Here is an 18,096-nt window from a genome sequence, read left to right on the forward strand (position 1 = left end):
CTGGTTGTGGTGGGGAGTGGGTTTGGGGTCTCCCAGCTCCTCCTAGAGCCCGCTGAGGATGGAGGAGAAGGAGGAGGATGGAGGAGGAAGAGGAGGAGGAAGAGGATGAGGAAGAGGAGGAGGATGGAGGAGGATGGAGGAAGATGGAGGAGGAAGAGGAGGAGGAAGAGGAGGAGGAAGAGGAGGAGGAAGAGGAGGAGGATGGAGGAGGAAGAGGAGGAGGAAGAGGATGGAGGAAGAGGAGGATGGAGGAAGAGGATGGAGGATGGAGGAGGAGGATGGAGAATGGAGGAGGAGGAGGAGGAGGAGGAGGAGGAGGATGGAGGATGGAGGAGGATGGAGGAGGAGGATGGAGGAGGAGGATGGAGGAGGATGGAGGAGGAGGAAGAGGAGGAGGAAGAGGAGGAGGAAGAGGAGGAGGATGGAGGAGGAAGAGGAGGAGGATGGAGGAGGAAGAGGAGGAGGATGGAGGAGGAAGAGGAGGAGGAAGAGGATGGAGGAAGAGGAGGATGGAGGAAGAGGATGGAGGATGGAGGAGGAGGAAGAGGAGGAGGAAGATGAAGAGGATGGAGGAGGATGGAGGAGAAGCAGCTCCCAGAGCCTTCATTCCCTCTCCTCATCTTTCCTGCTGGAGCTTGAGAGAATTTGGGATTTTCCCCCCAAAATCCTGCCCTCTGAGATTCCCAAAGGATCTGATAATCCCGAAATTCCCTAAGTTTAAGTGCATCTCCTGGGCAGCCCTGTGGGGACAGCACTGACCAGCCTGAAATTTGGGATTTTTTAATGGATTTTCCCCTCAATTTTAGCTCTAAAAGGCTGTTCCTGGCCCTGCAATTCCCACTTTAAACCCTTCCCCTCTTCCTTTCTAAAAAAGGCCACGGAGTGGAACGTGAACTCTGGACTGTGACAGAGGTGCTGCTTCCAGGAAAAACAAAAAAACAACAACAACAAAGAAAAGAGCTGACTGACAAAACTCCCTTCAGGCAACAAAAGCCATCCTGTCCCGCTCCTTTGAAGCAGAGTTTGTGTACAGTACAGACAGATTTTTAGCACTATTTATACCACAGTTAGAGCAAGGCCTTTAATACTCGAATCTCAAGACAAGGCTTGGTTTGTGTTCGGTTTGGTTTAAAGCTTCGGGGGGTTAATACAGTACAGAGACTCGAGCTTTGAGATACAACACACGGTTATGGGACCTCCTGGCTCCACTCTGGAGCCTTTTCCACGTCCCTCTCCTGGTTTTTTGAGGGTTTTGTGGAGTGGTTTAAACTCATCTTGGTGATTTAAACCACCCACTGGGTTTGGTTAATCCCGGTTTAAAACGTGTTCACAACGCTCTGCTGGAAAATTCAGGTGACACTGCAGGACCAGGAATGTGACGTCCATATTCATCCGTGTCCAGCACGGATTCATGACACGAACCTCACGGGATATTTATTTTTTTTTTAGGATGTGCAAGAAGTTTTTTAGTGCATTTTTTGCGTCGCCGGCGGGAAGAGGAGCTGCTCCTCCTCCCCTCGGCAGCGCCGAATCTCCAGGCCAGCACAAAAGTTTGGGACAAACCTCCAAATATTTGGTGGCCTGACCTCTATAGGGATCTACTTAAGACTAAGATTTTTTTGGGTTAACACCAGAGTCGCTCGACCGTTGCGGAAAAAAAACCACAACGCCGAACACAGACCCAGAACGTGAGTGAAAAAAGACAAATTAATTAACGAGCCCCAAGGAAACCAAACTCAGCTCCTCGACGAGGGGCTAAAACACCTAAAAATCCAACCAGCTTTGGGGTGCAGCACTTTCCTGGAGCAGAGCTTTGGTTGTGCTGGGCCTCCCCTCAAGCCGAGGGGACGCGTTCGGTGGAGCCGCGCTTGGCGTGAGCCGGCCCCGAGCCCTCACCTCGGAGGTTCCGCAGGGATCTACTTAAGACTAAGATTTTTTTGGGTTAACACATATTTTTTTTAGGGAAGAGAAGAACCAGAACCACTTGGTCATCGAGGGAAAAAACCGTGACACCGAACACAGACCCAGAAAATCAGCGAAGAAAGACAAATTAATTAATGACCCTCAAGGAAACCAAACTCAGCTCCTCGACGAGGGGTAAAACACCTACAAATCCACCAAGCTTTGGGGTGCAGCACTTTCCTGGAGCAGAGATTTGGTCGTGCTGGGCCTCCCCTCAAGCCGAGGGGGCGCGTTCGGCGGAGCCGCGCTTGGCGTGAGCCGGCACCGAGCCCTCACCTCGGAGGTTCCACAGGGATCTACTTAAGACTAAGATTTTTTTGGGTTATCACGTATTTTTTTTTTAGGGAAGAGAAGAGCCAGAGCTGCTCGACCGTCGCGGAAAAAAAACCGCGACACCGAACACAGACCCAGAAAATCAGCAAAAAAAGACAAATTAATTAACGAGCCCCAAGGAAACCAAACTCAGCTCCTCGACGAGGGCTAAAACACCTACAAATCCACCAAGCTTTGGGGTGCAGCACTTTCCTGGAGCAGAGATTTGGTCGTGCTGGGCCTCCCCTCAAGCCGAGGGGGCGTGTTCGGCGGAGCCGCGCTTGGTGTGAGCCGGCGCCGAGCCCTCACCTCGGAGGTTCCTGAGGAGCAGCTTCAGCTTTTGAGGCTCCGGGATCCTCCTGCGCTGGAATTCGGCCCTGGGGTGGCCCTGGGAGCAGTGGTCGCTCTGCAGGAGGTGGAAGAGGCTGGCGGTGTTGGGGCCCAGCTTCTCCATCAGGCTCTCCTTGATGGCGCTCACCGTGCGCTCGTCGCACTGCAGGAGGCTCCTCACCAGCTTGGTGTAATACCTGAGGGACAGGGGAGGTGGTGAGGTGGAGGTTTTTCCTCCCCAGGTGGGTGATAAAATGGGGAGGATCAGGATTTTTAACTTGTACAGTTCATTAAGTTTGAGATTTTGCGTGTTTTGGGTTCTCTGGTGCCCAGGGGAGCAGCTCTGAGCTCGCAGTCAGTGTCACTCAGCTCTACTCACAAAATAGGGAGAGAAAATAAATCTTTTTCCTGCTGGAGATCAAGGACATCCCCAGTGACAGAGGGAAGAGCCAAACAAATGCCCTGGGAAGGACAGGAGTGACCCTGAGCCCTCCAGCACCAGGCAGGCTCAGGGGCTGCTGCAGCAAACTGGGCCCTGGTGTGTTCACAGCAACTCCTGGGGCTCCAGTTTTAATCTCAAGTTTTAATTTCATGTATTTCATGTGTCTGTGGTGCCCAGGGGGGCAGCTCTGAGCTCACAGTCAGTGTCACTCAGCTCTGCACACAGCAGGGACACAAAACAAACCCTTTTCCTGCTGCACACCAAGGACAACTCTCAGGCCAAAAGCACAAACAAGGGGGGCTGGAGGGAGGGACAAGAAGGATGGGACCTCCCAGCCTGGAGCTGGGATTGGACAATTCAACCCCAATGTGCAAATGGACCAAAACTGATAAAAGTGTCAGACCTTGAGACTGGTCATACATTTTGTGTCTATTTTGTGACCATTTTGTGACCATTTGGGGTCCATTTGGGGTCCATTTGGGATCCATTTTGTCCCTCTTGTCCCTTTCCCTGCACAGCCCTTACAAGGACCAGAAGGAGGAGAAGCAGCTCAGTCCAATCCTGGCACATCCCCACATTCCCAGGGGACAGATCTTCAGGACACACAATCCTTCGTCACTTCCATTCCCTTTGTCCCTGTTGTCCCTCCTGTCCCTCTTGTCCCTTTCCTCACAAGCACCAGAGTCCAATCCTGGCAGATCCCAGGGGACAAATCCTCAGGACACACAATCTCTTGTCACTTCTGGGCCCCCCACACCCCAAACCCCAAGCCAGGCTTCCCCTCCCTCCTCTCCAGCCGCATTTTCCCCTTTCCAGCATCCTTGGGACCCAAATTCCCCATCCAAGGAGCACCCAGGGAGTGGCACTGCCCTGTATTTCCATCCCTGCTGAGAATTCCCCCAAGGAATTCTCCTCCACACCCCCAGGAGAGCACCTGGCACCTCTCTGTCTTCCCAGGGACACAAAGTTGGACAAAAAAAACCAGCAATCCCCCATTTGCTGGGATTTCTGCCTGAAAGGAAAATCGAGGAACTTATTTTAAGCACTTTTAAGGTCACGGTGACATTTTTCCACAGGAGGAGAGAGAGGAGAAACGACCTGCAGGTGGAGGAGGGGAAGGAAGAGGGGAAATGAGCTGGGAAAAGAGTCTTTTCCCTGCTCTGAGCCTTTGGAGCAGCCAGGGGAGGTCAAAGGACAAAAGGAGCTGGTTCTGAGCTGGGCTCAGAGGGGTCTGAGATCAGCAAAGCTGAGCCAGGCTTAAATCAGGACCAGATAAAACCCATCCAACCACTCTGGGATAATTTTCCAGAGTTTGGCTGTGAGCTGAGCTTTTCCTGCCCTGAGATGAGACAGCAGGAAGATGAAATGACCTTTAACTACTTCAAATGACCTTTAACTGCATCAAATGACCTTTAACTCGTTCCCCTGGGGCAGCAGGGCCAAAGTGGCACATTGAGAGCCGGGGCTGGGAAAGCAGGATGCTCCAGGCTGGGAAATCCTGCAGCTTTTGTTCCTCAGAGTGTCACCACATCCTCTGCCTGGGCCTGGGGGAGGAGTTCCCTCCGCCTGGGGAAAACTATGGGGCTTGGGGCTGTCAGAGGAGCATCCCCAGAGTGTCCCCGTGTCCCCTCCAGGGGCTGCTGAGCTCCACAATTGTCACTTTAATCTCTGCTCCTCTCCCAGAAAACCCCTTCCCAATTTGCTTGGGGGAAAGACACACAAATTTCATCTTTTCTCCTGGACACAGCATTCAATGTCCATCCTGAACTGAGGGGCCAGACCTGGACACAGCACTCAATGTCCATCCAGAGCTGGACACAGCACTCAATGTCCATCCTGAACTGGACACAGCACTTGAGGTGTGGCCTCACCAGTGCTGAGTCCAGGGGCAGAGTGACCTCCCTGCTCCTGCTGGCCACACCATTCCTGATCCAGACCAGGTGCCATTGGCCCTTTGGCCACCTGGTCACTCTGCTGGCTCATGTCCAGCTGCTGACCAGAACCCCCAGGTCCCTTTCCTCCTGGTCACTGTCCAGCCACACCATCCCCAGCCCAGAGCACTGCAGGGGTTATTGTGGCCAAAGTGCAGGACTTGGCACTTGGACTCATTAAACTTCATTTTGTCGGACTCTGCCCATTGACCCAACCATTCCAGATCTCCCTGCAGAGCCCTCCCGTCTTCCAAGCGGTCAACACACTCTCCCAGCTTTGTGTCATCCGCAAATTCACTAATGAAAGACTCAATACCCTCATCCATATCATCAATGAAAATACTGAACAGAGCTGGTCCCAGCACAGAGCCCTGAGGGACACCCCTGGTGACTGTCCCCAGCTGGATGCAGCACATTCCCCACCACTCTCTGGCCATTCAGCCAGTTCCTAACCCAGCAGAGAGTGCTCCTGTCCAGGCTTCCAGCTCATCCAGGAGTGAGTACCTGTTGGAGAAGTGGTTTGGGAGCTGCACCACCTCGGTGACGGCCTGGGGGTTGCGGCGGGCGATGCCGCACAGGTCCAGCTTGCTGTAACACTCCTCCTGCACCTCCGAGATCATCCTCTGGAAGGTGGAGCACCTGCGGATGGCCAGGAACACCTTGGAGGTCACCCCGTTGGCGATGCACTTCAGGCTCTCCTTCACGAAGGCTTTTCCCTGAGGGAGGAAGGGAAAAAAATTCATGTAAGGGGGTGGTTTACTCAGGGAAAATGAGGAAAAATTCCTGTAGAGGGTGGTTTCCCCATGGAAAATGAGGAAAAACTCCTCTAGAGGGTGGTTTCCCCAAGGAAAAAGGAAAAGCTCCTGTAGGGGGTGGATTCCCCAAGGAAAAAGAGGAAAAATTCCTGTACAGGGTGGTTTCCTCAAGGAAGAAGAAAAACTCCTGTAGGGGGTGGTTTCTCCAGGAAAGAAGAGGAAAAATGGTGTTTTCCTCAGGGAAGAAGAGGAAAAGCTCCCGTAGGGGCTGTTTTCCTCAGGGAAAATGAGGAAAAATTCCTGGAGAGAGTGGTGTCCCCAAGGAAGAAGAGGAAAAAATGATGGTTTCCCCAAGAAAAAAGAGGGAAAATTCTTGTAGGGGGTGGTTTCCCCATGGAAAATGAGGAAAAACTCGTGTAAGAGGGTGGTTTCCTCAGGGAAGAGGAAGAACTCCTGGAAGAGAGTGGTTTCTCCAGGAAAGAAGAGGAAAAATGGTGTTTTCCCCAAGGGAAAATGAGGAAAAATTCCTGTAAGAGGGTGGTTTCCTCAGGGAAGAAAAGGAAAAACTCCTGTAGAGGGTGGTTCCCCCAGGGAAAATGAGGAAAAATGGTGAATTCCCCAAGGAAGAAGAGGAAAAACTCCTGTAGGGGGTGGATTCTCCACGGAAAATGAGGAAAAACTCCTGGAGGGGGTGATTTCCCCAAGGAAAAAGTGGAAAAACTCCTGTAGGGGGTGATTTCCCATGTAAAATGAGGAAAAACTCTTGTAAGAGGGTGGTTTCCTCAGGGAAAAAGAGGAAAAACTCCTGGAGAGGGTCGTTTCCCCAAGGAAGAAGAGGAAAAAATGGTGGATTCCCCAGGGAAAAATAGGAAAAACTCCTGTACAGGGTGGATTCCCCAGGGAAGAAGAATCAGAGCTGAAAACCTCACATTTGATGGAAAAAACTCTTCACATTTTTAGAGAAAAAACCCAAAATCCTCAGCACAGGATTTGGAGGAGCCCCCTGCCCTGGGCTCCTCCAATTGTCCCAATTCCTGCAGAAATTATCCCAATTCCTGCAGAAATTATCCCAATTCTCACAGGAATTATCCCAATTTTTGCAGAGTTTTTGCTCTCAGCAGTTGGAATCCTCTGAACTCCCATTTTCCCAAAATATTTGGGCAATGGGAATCTTTGGCCTGGAAAAACCAGGACCAGACATGGGGCAATTCTGCCCCCACAGATCCATTTAACATCCATTTAATTAATTTTAATTTAAGAAAAAAAAATACATAAAAATTATATATATATATAAAAATTAAATATAAAAAAATTAACACTTCAGACCTCAAGAGGCTTTAGGAGCTTTGAGATTCATCCTTTAGGAGCTGCATTCTGCCCCCACAGATCCATTTAACATCCATTTAATGCCATTTAATTTAATTTAAAAAATAAAGATATAAAAATTTTAACACTTCAGACCTCAAGAGGCTTTTGAAAAGTGTCCTTTAGGAGCAGGAGCAGAGGGAACAAGGAGCTGAGTGATTTTTGGGAGAAAACACAGAGGGGGAAAAAGGGATTTTTTCACACACAGCTGCAATTTTATCCCATTTATTCACCTACAGCCCAAACCTGGCCGTGGATTCCCAGCCCGAATCATTTCCAAATTAAAGCCCAGCCCTGTGCCAGGTCACACAGGCAGGAGATTTATTTTGTCAGGAGAACATTCCAATTTCCTCCCGGAGAGGAAACCTCGCTCTGCTCCCCACGGATCCCTCCGTGCCAAGTCCTCACACGGAGCAGGGAGGGAGTGGAAAAAAAAAAATACTCTGGAGGATGAACTTTGAGCCAAAAACTGGGATGTGAGAGCAGCAGGAAGGGCTGCAGGGAGGGGAGGGTTAATCCTGCCCAAAGCACAGCCTGAATTAAGGCAGGATTGGAGCAGAGCAGGTTTAGAACCCGCAGGACGTGTCGGGGCCGTGAAAAGGCAGATCCCGTTTATTCTCGGCCGGGTTTTATTCTTGAATGGGTTTGATTCATTCTCAGCCGGGTTTGATTCATTCTCAACCGGGTTTAATTCATTCCCAGCCGGGTTTCATTCATCCCTGGCTGGGTTTGATCCAATCTCAGTTCAGTTTGATCCATTCCCAGCTGGGTTTGATCCATTCCCGACTAGGTTTGATCCATTCCTGGCCTGGTTTGGTCCGTTCCTGGCCTAGTTTTGTCCATTCCCAGCCAGATTTAATTCATTCCCAGCCAGGTTTCATTCATCCCTGGCTGGGTTTGATCCATTCCTGGCCGGGTTTGATCCATTCCCAGCCAGGTTTTATTCTCAGCCAGGTTTGATCCATTCCCAGCCGGGTTTGATCCATTCCTGATCGATCCCTGGCCAGGTTTTATTCCCAGCCGGGTTTTATTCCCAGCCAGGTTTAATTCATTCCTGGCTGGATTTAATTCATTCCCAGCCAGGTTTCATTCATCCCTGGCTGGGTCTGATCCAATCCCAGCCGGGTTTGATCCATTCCTGGTTGGGTTTGATCCATTCCTGGTTGGGTTTGATTCATTCCTGACTGGGTTTGATCCATTCCTGATCCATTCCCAGCCGGGTTTGATCCAATCCCGGCCAGGTTTGATCCATTCCTGGTTGGGTTTGATCCATTCCCAACTGGGTTTAATTCATTCCCAACCAGGTTTCATTCATCCCCGGCCGGGTTGGATCTATTCCTGGCCAGCTTTTATCCTTCCCGGCCGGGTTTGATCCATTCCCAACTAGGTTTTATTCTCAGCCAGGTTTGATCCATCCCTGGCCAGGTTTGATCCATTCCCAGCCGGGTTTGATCCATTCCTGATCCATCCCTGGCCAGGTTTTATTCCCAGCCAGGTTTGATCCATTCCTGGCCAGGTTTTATTCTTGGCCAGGTTTAATTCATTCCCAGCCAGGTTTCATTCATCCCTGGCTGGGTTTGATCCAATCCCAGCCGGGTTTGATCCATTCCCAGCCAAGTTTGATCCATTCCTGGCCAGGTTTGATTCATTCCCGACTGGGTTTGATTCATTCCCAACTGGGTTTGATCCATTCCTGATCCATTCTCGGCCAGGTTTGATCCATTCCCAACCAGGTTTCATTCATCCCCGGCCGGGTTGGATCTATTCCTGGCCAGGTTTTATCCATTCCCGCCTGGGTTGGATCCATTCCTGGCCAGGTTTGATCCATTCCCGACCAGGTTTGATCCACTCCCGACCAGGTTTGATTTATTCCCAACCAGGTTTGATCCATTCCCGACCAGGTTTGATCCATTCCCGACCAGGTTTGATCCACTCCCGACCAGGTTTGATTTATTCCCAACCAGGTTTGATCCACTCCTGACCAGCTTTGATCCATTCCCAGCCGGGTTTGATCCATTCCTGATCCATCCCTGGCCAGGTTTTATTCTCAGCCAGGTTTGATCCATCCCTGGCCAGGTTTGATCCATTCCCAGCCGGGTTTGATCCATTCCTGATCCATCCCTGGCCAGGTTTTATTCCCAGCCAGGTTTGATCCATTCCTGGCCAGGTTTTATTCTTGGCCAGGTTTAATTCATTCCCAGCCAGGTTTCATTCATCCCTGGCTGGGTTTGATCCAATCCCAGCCGGGTTTGATCCATTCCCAGCCAAGTTTGATCCATTCCTGGCCAGGTTTGATTCATTCCCGACTGGGTTTGATTCATTCCCGACTGGGTTTGATTCATTCCCAACTGGGTTTGATCCATTCCTGATCCATTCTCGGCCAGGTTTGATCCATTCCCAACCAGGTTTCATTCATCCCCGGCCGGGTTGGATCTATTCCTGGCCAGGTTTGATCCATTCCCGACCAGGTTTGATCCACTCCCGACCAGGTTTGATCCATTCCCGACCAGGTTTGATCCACTCCCGACCAGGTTTGATCCACTCCCGACCAGGTTTGATTTATTCCCAACCAGGTTTGATCCATTCCCAACCAGGTTTGATCCATTCCCGACCAGGTTTGATCCATTCCCGACCAGGTTTGATCCATTCCCAACCAGGTTTGATTTATTCCCAACCAGGTTTGATCCACTCCTGACCAGGTTTGATCCATTCCCAACCAGGTTTGATCCACTCCCGACCAGGTTTGGTTCATTCCCACCCGGATTTGGTTAATCCCCGGGTCTTATCGTGCCCTGGCCGTACCTGAGTGTCGAATTTGGCGGCGCTGTAGAGGAAGGCCTTGCAGATGTCGTACATCCCGTCCGTGTCGCAGGTGGAGTTCTCCAGGCAGGCGAAGGCACCGCAGCCCACCTGGAGCGCGCTGTTCAGGCAGCGGACAACCTCTGCTGTGGGAGAGAGATGGATGGGGTGTCAGAACAGGATCCCAACCCACAGGCAAATCCTGATCCAGGACCAGGAGAGAGGAATGGGAATGTCAACACAAGATCCCAACCCACAGCCAAATCCTGCTCTGGCACTGAGAGGAATGGAAATGTCAGCACAGGGACACAGATCCGAGCCACATCCTGCTCTGGTGCAGGGGGAGAGGCACAGGAATGTCAGCACAGGATCCCAGGATCCCAGCCTGAATGTCAGCACATGGACATGGATCCCAAACAAATCCTGCTCCAGGACCAGGAGAGAGGAATGGAAATGTCAGCACAGGGACACAGATCCCAACTCACAGCCAAATCCTGCTCTGGCACTAAGAGAGGAATGGGAATGTCAGCACAGGGACACAGAGCCCAAATCCTACTCTGGACTGGGAGAGAGGAATGGGAACGTCAGCACAAGATGCCACAGCCAAATCCTGCTCTGGTACCAGGAGAGAGGAATGGGAATGTCAGCACAGGGACATAGATTCCAAATCCTGCTCTGGTACAGGGAAAGAGGAATGGGAATGTCAGCACAAGATCGCAGCCCACAGCCAAATCCTTCTCTGGCACTGGGAGATGGGCACAGAAATGTCAGCACATGGACATGGATCTCAGCTCAGAGCCAAATCTTGCTCTGGACTGGGAGAGAGAAATGGGAATGTCAGCACAGGGATCCCAGCATCCCAGCCTGCAGCCAAATCCTGCTCTGGCATTGGGAGAGAGGCACAGGAATGTCAGCACATGGATCCCAACCCACAGGCAAATCCTGCTCCGTCACTGGGACAGAGGAACGGGAATGTCAGCACAGGGATCCCAGAATCCCATCCCAAATGTCAGCACATGGACAGGGATCCCAGCCAAATCCTGCTCCAGGACCAGGAGAGAGGAATGGGAATGTCAGCACAGGGACACAGAGCCCAAATCCTACTCTGGACTGGGAGAGAGGAGCAGGGATGAAGATGGGGAGCAGGGATGAAGATGAGGAGGAGCAGAGATGAGGATGAGGAGCAGGGATGAGGATGAGGAGCAGGATGAGGATGAGGAGGAGCAGAGATGAAGATGAGGAGCAGGGATGAGGAGAAGGGATGAAGATGGGGAGCAAGGATGAGGAGAAGGGATGAGGATGAGGAGCAGGGATGAAGATGAGGAGGAGCAGGGTGAGGATGAGGAGCAGGATGAGGATGAGGAGGAGCAGAGATGAAGATGAGGAGCAGGGATGAGGAGAAGGGATGAGGATGAGGAGCAGGGATGAAGATGAGGAGGAGCAGGATGAGGATGAGGAGCAGGATGAGGATGAGGAGGAGCAGGATGAGGATGAGGAGCAGGATGAGGAGCAGGGATGAGGATGAGGAGGAGCAGGGATGAAGATGAGGATGGGGAGCAGGGATGAGGATGAGGAGGAGCCAAAGGGCTCCATCCTCCAGTTTGGTGCTAAACCTGCCCTGAGAGCAGCCAAAAAAGGGTCATTTTTAGCTGAAAAAAGGTCTTTTTTTTGCTGAAGATTCAAGAGGGGAAGGGAAATTTGTGCAGATAAAATTCATTTAATGGATCTGTGGGATAATTAAAGCCCCAGGGGGTTCTGTGTCATCCTGAGCCTTGGGAACAATGAATCAGCAGAATTTCCACACGAAATAAATCAGGATTAACTTTCCTGGGCCGGCCCAACCTCTGATTTATTTATTTTATTTTATTTTTTTTTTTTTTTTTTTTTGCAGCTCATGTTACCAGAAATTCTTTGGGGGAAGGAGAAACTCGAGGCTTGGCCAGGAGAGAAAAAAACCTGATTAAATCTGAGTTGTGGCTTAAAGGGAATTCTTTAGAATTGGGGATTTTTTTTTCTTAAAAAAAAACACCCAAAAAACAACAACGAAAAAGCCCCCAAACCCCCTAAAACCCCCAAAAAACCCCCCAAACTCCCTCAACCCCAAAAAAACCCCCAAACCCCCCCCCCCCAAAAAAAAAAAAGAAAATAATATTAAAAAAGGGGAGAAATAATATGAAAAAAAAGAAAGGGAGAAATAATAGTAAAAAAGAAGAAAGGGAAAAATAATATTAAAAATAAAAAGGGAGAAATTATATTTAAAAAAGGGGAGAAATAATATTTTAAAAAGTGGAGAAATAATATTAAAAAAGGGTAAAATAATATTAAAAATTTGAGAAATAATACTAAAAAAAGTGGAGAAATAATATATTAAAAAGAGCAAAATAATATTAAAATTTTGAGAAATAATACTAAAAAAGGGAGAAATAATACTAAAAAAGAGAAATAAAAAGGGAGAAATAATATTTAAAAGGGGAAAAATAATATTAAAAAAAAGGAGAGAAAAAATATTAAAAAAAGGGAAAATATTTTAAAAAGGAGAGAAAAATATTTTTAAAAAGGCAGAAAATAATATTAAAAAAATTTATTAATTGTTCCAGGCTCGGAGTGAAAGGGGAGAACTCGAGTTTCTATAGTAACCAAATACAAAAGCCAAAAAAAAAGAAGAAAAAGAAAAAAAAAACCCGAGGCAGCTTTTAACGAGCTCCGAGTTTTTAAACATCTTTTCTCTACAGAAAAAAAAAAAAAAAAAAAAAAAAAAATCAGAATTTTAATTCCCATTATTCCTCTGATTTATTTAAACAGCAAAAATCCAGCCATTAATTAATTAATTTTTAATATTTTTTCTTTTTTTCCTCTCTTTTTTTTTGTAGTGAAAGTGAGTTTGTTAAATGTAAAATGTATTTTTAATGTATTTTTAATGTATTTTTAACTTTTTTAATGTATTTTTTTAGGGCTGCGATGGGTTTTTGTGACAAAAAAGGGGACAATTTCCAGGTTAGTGAATCTTTCAAAGTGGGGGCTCCTTTTAACAGGAGGAAAAATGGGATTTAATCAACTTCCTTTAAAAAAAATAAAAATAAAAGGGGTTTAACAATGAGGGAAGTGGAAAAGGAGAGGAAAAATTAAAATTATTTAATAAAAAAGTGGGAGGAATTAATTAATTAATCCCTGGGCCGGATCCTGCAGGAGGGTCCTGAACCCGCAGCTCGGACACACAGGGGGGTTGGGAGGGGAAAAATATGGAAAAAAAAGGTAAAAAATGGGGAAAAAAGGGGGGGAAATGGGGAAAAAAAAGGGGGGAAAAAAGGGGGAAAAAAGGGGGAAAAATGAAAAAGAAAGGGGGAAAAATGAAAAAGAAAGGGGGAAAAATGAAAAAGAAAGGGGGAAAAAAAGAGGAAAAATGTAGAAAAAAATGGGAAAAAAGGAGGGAAATGAAAAAGAAAGGGGAAAAAAAGGGGGGGAAGAGAAAAAATAGGAAAAAAATGGGGAAAAGGGGGGAGAAATGAAAAAGAAAGGGGGAGAAAAGAAACAAAAGGGGGAAAAAAAGGTAAAAAAGGGAAAAAAGGGGGGGAAATTAAGAAGAAAGGGGGGAAAAGGAAAAAAGGGGGGAAAAAAGGGAGGAAATGAAAAAGAAAGGGGGGAAAGAAAAAGAAAGAAGATGAAAGAAGAAAGGGGGGAAAGAAAGGAGAAAAAAAAGGGAAAAAATAAGAGAGAAAAAGTAGGAAAAATGGGAAAAAAGGGGGGGAAATGAAAAAGAAAGGGGGGAAGAAGAGGAAGGAAAGAAGAAGAAAAGAAGAAGGAAAGAAGAAAGAAAGGGGGGGGGTGGGAAAGGAAAAAAAGAGAAAAAAAGAAAAAAAATGGTAAAAAAGGGGGAAAATGAAAAAGAAAAGGGGGGAAGAAAAAGAAAGAAGAAAGGGGGGAAAGAAGGGAGAAAAAAAGGGGAAAATAGAAAAAAATGGAAAAAAAGGGGAGGAAATGAAAAAGAAAGGGGGGAAAGAAGAAGGAGAAAGAAAGAAGGAGGGAGAAAGAAAGAAAGAAAGAAAGAAAGAAAGAAAGAAAGAAAGAAAGAAAGAAAGAAAGAAAGAAAGAAAGAAAGAAGGAGAAAAGAAGAAGAAAAGAAGAAGGAGAAAAGAAGAAGAAAGAAGAAGGGGGAAAAAAAGGGGAAATAAAAGAAAAAAATGGGAAAAAGGGGGAAAATGAAAAAGAAAAGGGGAGAAGAAAGAGGGAGAAAGGAAGAAAGAAGAAGAAAGAAGAAGAAGAAAGAAGGAAAAAAGAGGAAGAAGAAAGAAGAAAGAAGAAGAAGAAAGAAGAAGAAGAAAGAAGAAAGAAGAAAGAAGGAAGAAGAAAGAAGAAAGAAGAAAGAAGAAAGAAGGAGAAAGAAGAAAGAAGAAAGAAGAAGAAAGAAGAGAGAAGAAGCGAGAAGAAGAGAGAAGAAAGAAGAAGAAGAAGACAGGAGGCAAAGAAAAGGAAAAAAAAAAAAAAGAAAAAAAAGGGGGGAAAAAGAGAAAAAAAATCGGAAAAAAAAAGAGAAAAAAAATCGAAAAAAAAGAGGGAAAAAATTAAAAAAAAAAAAAAAAAAAAAAAAAAAAAGAGAAAAAAAAAAAAGAAGAAAAACTCCCGACTGAGAAAGGCCCGTCCCTTTTTCCCCCCCGGGCCGGGCCGGGGTTACCTGAGCTCTGCGCCGCCACCCGCGGGGCCCTGCGGGGCTCCTGCTGCTCCGCCTCGGGGGCCGCGCCCGCCCCGGGGAGCAGCAGCAGCACAAAGGCCAAGGCCGGGAGCATCGTCTGTGTCACAGCGACTCGCCAATGCCGGCCTTTGCTTTGCCTTTTTTATTCTTTTATTCTTTTTTTTTTTTTTTTTTTTTTTTTTTTGGAGTGGTTTGATTTTTTTTTTTCTTTCTCTCTCTCTTTCTTTTTTTCTCTCTCTCTTCTCTTTTTTAAAATATTTTTTTTCTCTCTCCTTTCTCTTTTTTAAATCCTTTTATTTCTCTCTTTCTCTTTTTTAAATCCTTTTATTTCTCTTTCTCTTTTTTCAATCCTTTTATTTCTCTTTCTGTTTTTAAAATCCTTTTTCCCTCTCTCTCTTTTTAAAATCCTTTTTTTCCCCTCTCTCTTTCTCTTTTTTAAATCCTTTTATTTCTCTTTCTGTTTTTAAAATCCTTTTTCCCTCTCTCTCTTTTTAAAATCCTTTTTTTCCCCTCTCTCTTTCTCTTTTTTAAATCCTTTTATTTCTCTCTTTCTGTTTTTAAAATCCTTTTTCCCTCTCTCTCTTTTTAAAATCCTTTTTTTTCCCTCTCTCTCTTTTTTAAATCCCTTTTTCTCTTTTTTTTTTTTAATCCCTTTTTTCCCCCCTCTTTCTCTTTTTCTTAATCCCTTTTTTCTCTTTCTCTCTTTTTTTTATCCCCTTTTCTTCTCTTTCTCTTTTTTTTTAATCCCTTATTTCTCTCTCTCCTTCTCTTTTTTTTTTAATCCCTTTTTTCCCTCACTCTCCTTCTCTTCTTTTTAATCTTTTTTTTTCGCTCTTTCTCTTTTTTAATCCCTTTTTTTCTCTCTTTTTTTAATCCCTTCTTTTTAAATCCCTTATTTTCTCTCTCTCTCTTTTTAATTCATTTTTTCTCTCTTTTTTTAAATCCCTTATTTTTAAATCCCTTTTTTTCTCTCTTTTTTTTTAAATCCCTTTTTTCTCTCTTTCTCTTTTTTAAATCCCTTTTTTCTCTTATTTTTTTTAGTCCCTTTTTTCCTCTTTCTCTTTCTTTTTTTAATCCCTTATTTTTAAATCCCTTATTTTCTCTTTCTCTCTCTCTCTCTCTTTTTTTTCTCTCTCTTTTTTTAAATCCCTTTTCTCTCTCTTTCTCTTTTTTAAATCTCTTTTCTTTTTCTTTTTAATCCCTTTTTTTCTTTTTATTTTTTTTTCCGCGCGCCTCTGCTCTATCCCCCGGCTGGAGCAAAAACGCGGATCTGGATCGGCGCTGGAGCGGAGCGGATGAGGAGTGAAGGAAAGGTGGAAAACGCGGATCCCGGAGCGAGCTCGGGGATTCTCCGGCTCCTCCTGGCCGGGGACAGAGCACCGGGGATTTATAGAGATTTATCGGGGTTTATTCCCGCCCCGCCGCCCCCCGCGGCCAATGGGAGACACGGGGGACGGGATTCGCCAGGAAAATGCAACTTCACAGGAAGAAGAGGTTTTTTATTATTATTTATTTTATTATTTTTTTTTCCTACCTGCCAGAGAACAAGGAGCGAAAAAGCTGCGACTTCACAGGAAGAATTTTTTTTATTACTATTACTATTATTATTATTATTTATTTTTTTTTTTCCTTCTCCTCCCCAGTACCTGCCAAAGAACGAGTAAAAAACCTGCAACTTCACAGGATTATTATTATTATTATTATTATTATTATTATTATTATTATATTTGATTTTCCTCCTCGGTACCTGCCAGAGAACAAGGAGGGAAAAAGCTGCGACTTCACAGGAATATTATTTTTATTATTATTATTATTTTTCCTTCTTCCCCAGTACCTGCCAAAGAACAAGGAGCAAAAAAAAAAATGCAACTTCACAGGAAGAATAGGTTTTTTAATTAATATTTTCTTTTTCTTCTTCTGGTATCTGCCAAAGAACATGGAGCGAAAAAGCTGCAACTTCACTGGAAGAATCTTTTTATTATTATTATTACTATTATTATTATTATTATTTATTCTTTTCCCTCCTTCTCCCCAGTACCTGCCAAAGAACAAGGAGCAAAAAAGCTGTGACTTCACAGGAATATTATTATTATTTTTAATTTTATTATTTTTTTTTTTTTTTCCCATTCTCCTCCCCGGTACCTGCCAAAGAATAAGGAGCAAAAAAGCTGCAACTTCACAGGAAGAATATTTTTTTTTTATTATTATTTTTTTTTTTCTTCTCCTGGTACCTGCCAAAGAACAAGGAGTGAAAAAGCTGTGACTTCCCAGGAAGAATATTTTTATATTTTTATTTTTATTTTTATTTTTATTTTTATTTTGTTTTTATTTTTATTTTTACTTTTATTTTTATTTTTACTTTTATTTTTATTTTTATTTTAATTATTATTTTTCCTCCTCCCCGGTACCTGCCAAAGAACAAGGAGTGAAAAAGCTGTGACTTCCCAGGAAGAATATTTTTATATTTTTATTTTTATTTTTATTTTTATTTTTATTTTCATTTTTATTTTGTTTTTATTTTTATTTTTATTTTTACTTTTATTTTTTATTTTTATTTTTATTATTATTTTTCCTCCTCCCCGGTACCTGCCAAAGAACAAGCAAAAACCGTGCAACTTCACAGGAATATTATTATTATTATTATTATTATTAATAAGGGTTAATAATAATAATAATAATAATAATAATAATAATATTATTATTAATAAGGGTTATAATAATAATAATTTTTTTTCCTCCTCCTCCCTGGTACCTGCCAAAGAACAAGGAGCAAAAAACCTGCAACTTTACAGGAAGAAGCTTTATTATTATTATTATTTATTTTATTAATTTTTTTCCTACCTGCCAAAGAACAAGGAGTGAAAAAAGCTGCGACTTCACAGGAAGAACCTTTTAAAAATTATTTATTTATTTATTATTAATATTTTTTTTTTCCTCCTCCTCCTCCCGGTACCTGCCAAAGAACAAGGAGCCAAAAGTTCATCCTCGGAGGAGCGGTGGGAAAAAAGGGGAGAAATGGGGAAAAAAGGGGAAAAATGAAAAAGAAAAGGGGGGAAAAAAGAGGAAAAAAAGAGGGGGAAATGGGGAAAGAAAGGGGAAAAATATGAAGAAGAAAGGGAGGAAAAAAGAAAAAAAAAATGGGGGGGAAGAAAAAATACAGAAAAAATGGAAAAAAGGGAGGGAAAAAAAAGAAAGAAGAAAGAAGAAAGGGGGAAAGAAAGGGGAAAAAAAGAAAAAAAAGGGGGAAAAAAGAGAAAAAATATAGAAAAAAATGGGGAAAAAAGGGGAGAAATGAAAAAGAAAGGGGGGAGAAAGAAAAAGAAAGAAGAGGAAAGAAGAAAGAGGGGAAAGAAAGGAAAAAAAGAAAAAAAAGGGGGAAAAAAAGAGAAAAAAAGAGGGGAAAATGGGGGAAAAAAAGGGAAAAAAAAAAAAAAAGAGAAAAAATAGAAAAAAATGGGAAAAAAAGGGGAAGGAACAAGGAGCCAAAAGTTCATCCTGGAGGAGCGCTGGGAA

At 44.6% G+C, this 18,096-nt stretch overlaps 1 protein-coding gene across 1 annotated transcript; it reads right to left on the bottom strand.

Annotated features, from left to right (window-relative positions):
- Nucleotides 1-555: 555 nt before the first annotated feature.
- STC1 (stanniocalcin 1) lies at nt 556-14,677 on the bottom strand (the record flags this gene model as incomplete). Its single annotated transcript, XM_083880408.1, has 5 exons — nt 556-1,608; nt 1,928-2,801; nt 5,482-5,693; nt 9,900-10,042; nt 14,566-14,677. 4 exons carry the CDS (start codon nt 14,675-14,677, stop codon nt 2,522-2,524), a joined length of 747 nt encoding a protein of 248 aa, XP_083736534.1. The 3' UTR covers nt 556-1,608; nt 1,928-2,521.
- Between the last annotated feature and the right edge of the window lie 3,419 nt (nt 14,678-18,096).

Source organism: Zosterops lateralis (assembly GCF_965231275.1).
Source record: "Zosterops lateralis genome assembly, chromosome: 30".
Classification (NCBI taxonomy): Eukaryota; Metazoa; Chordata; class Aves; order Passeriformes; family Zosteropidae; genus Zosterops; species Zosterops lateralis.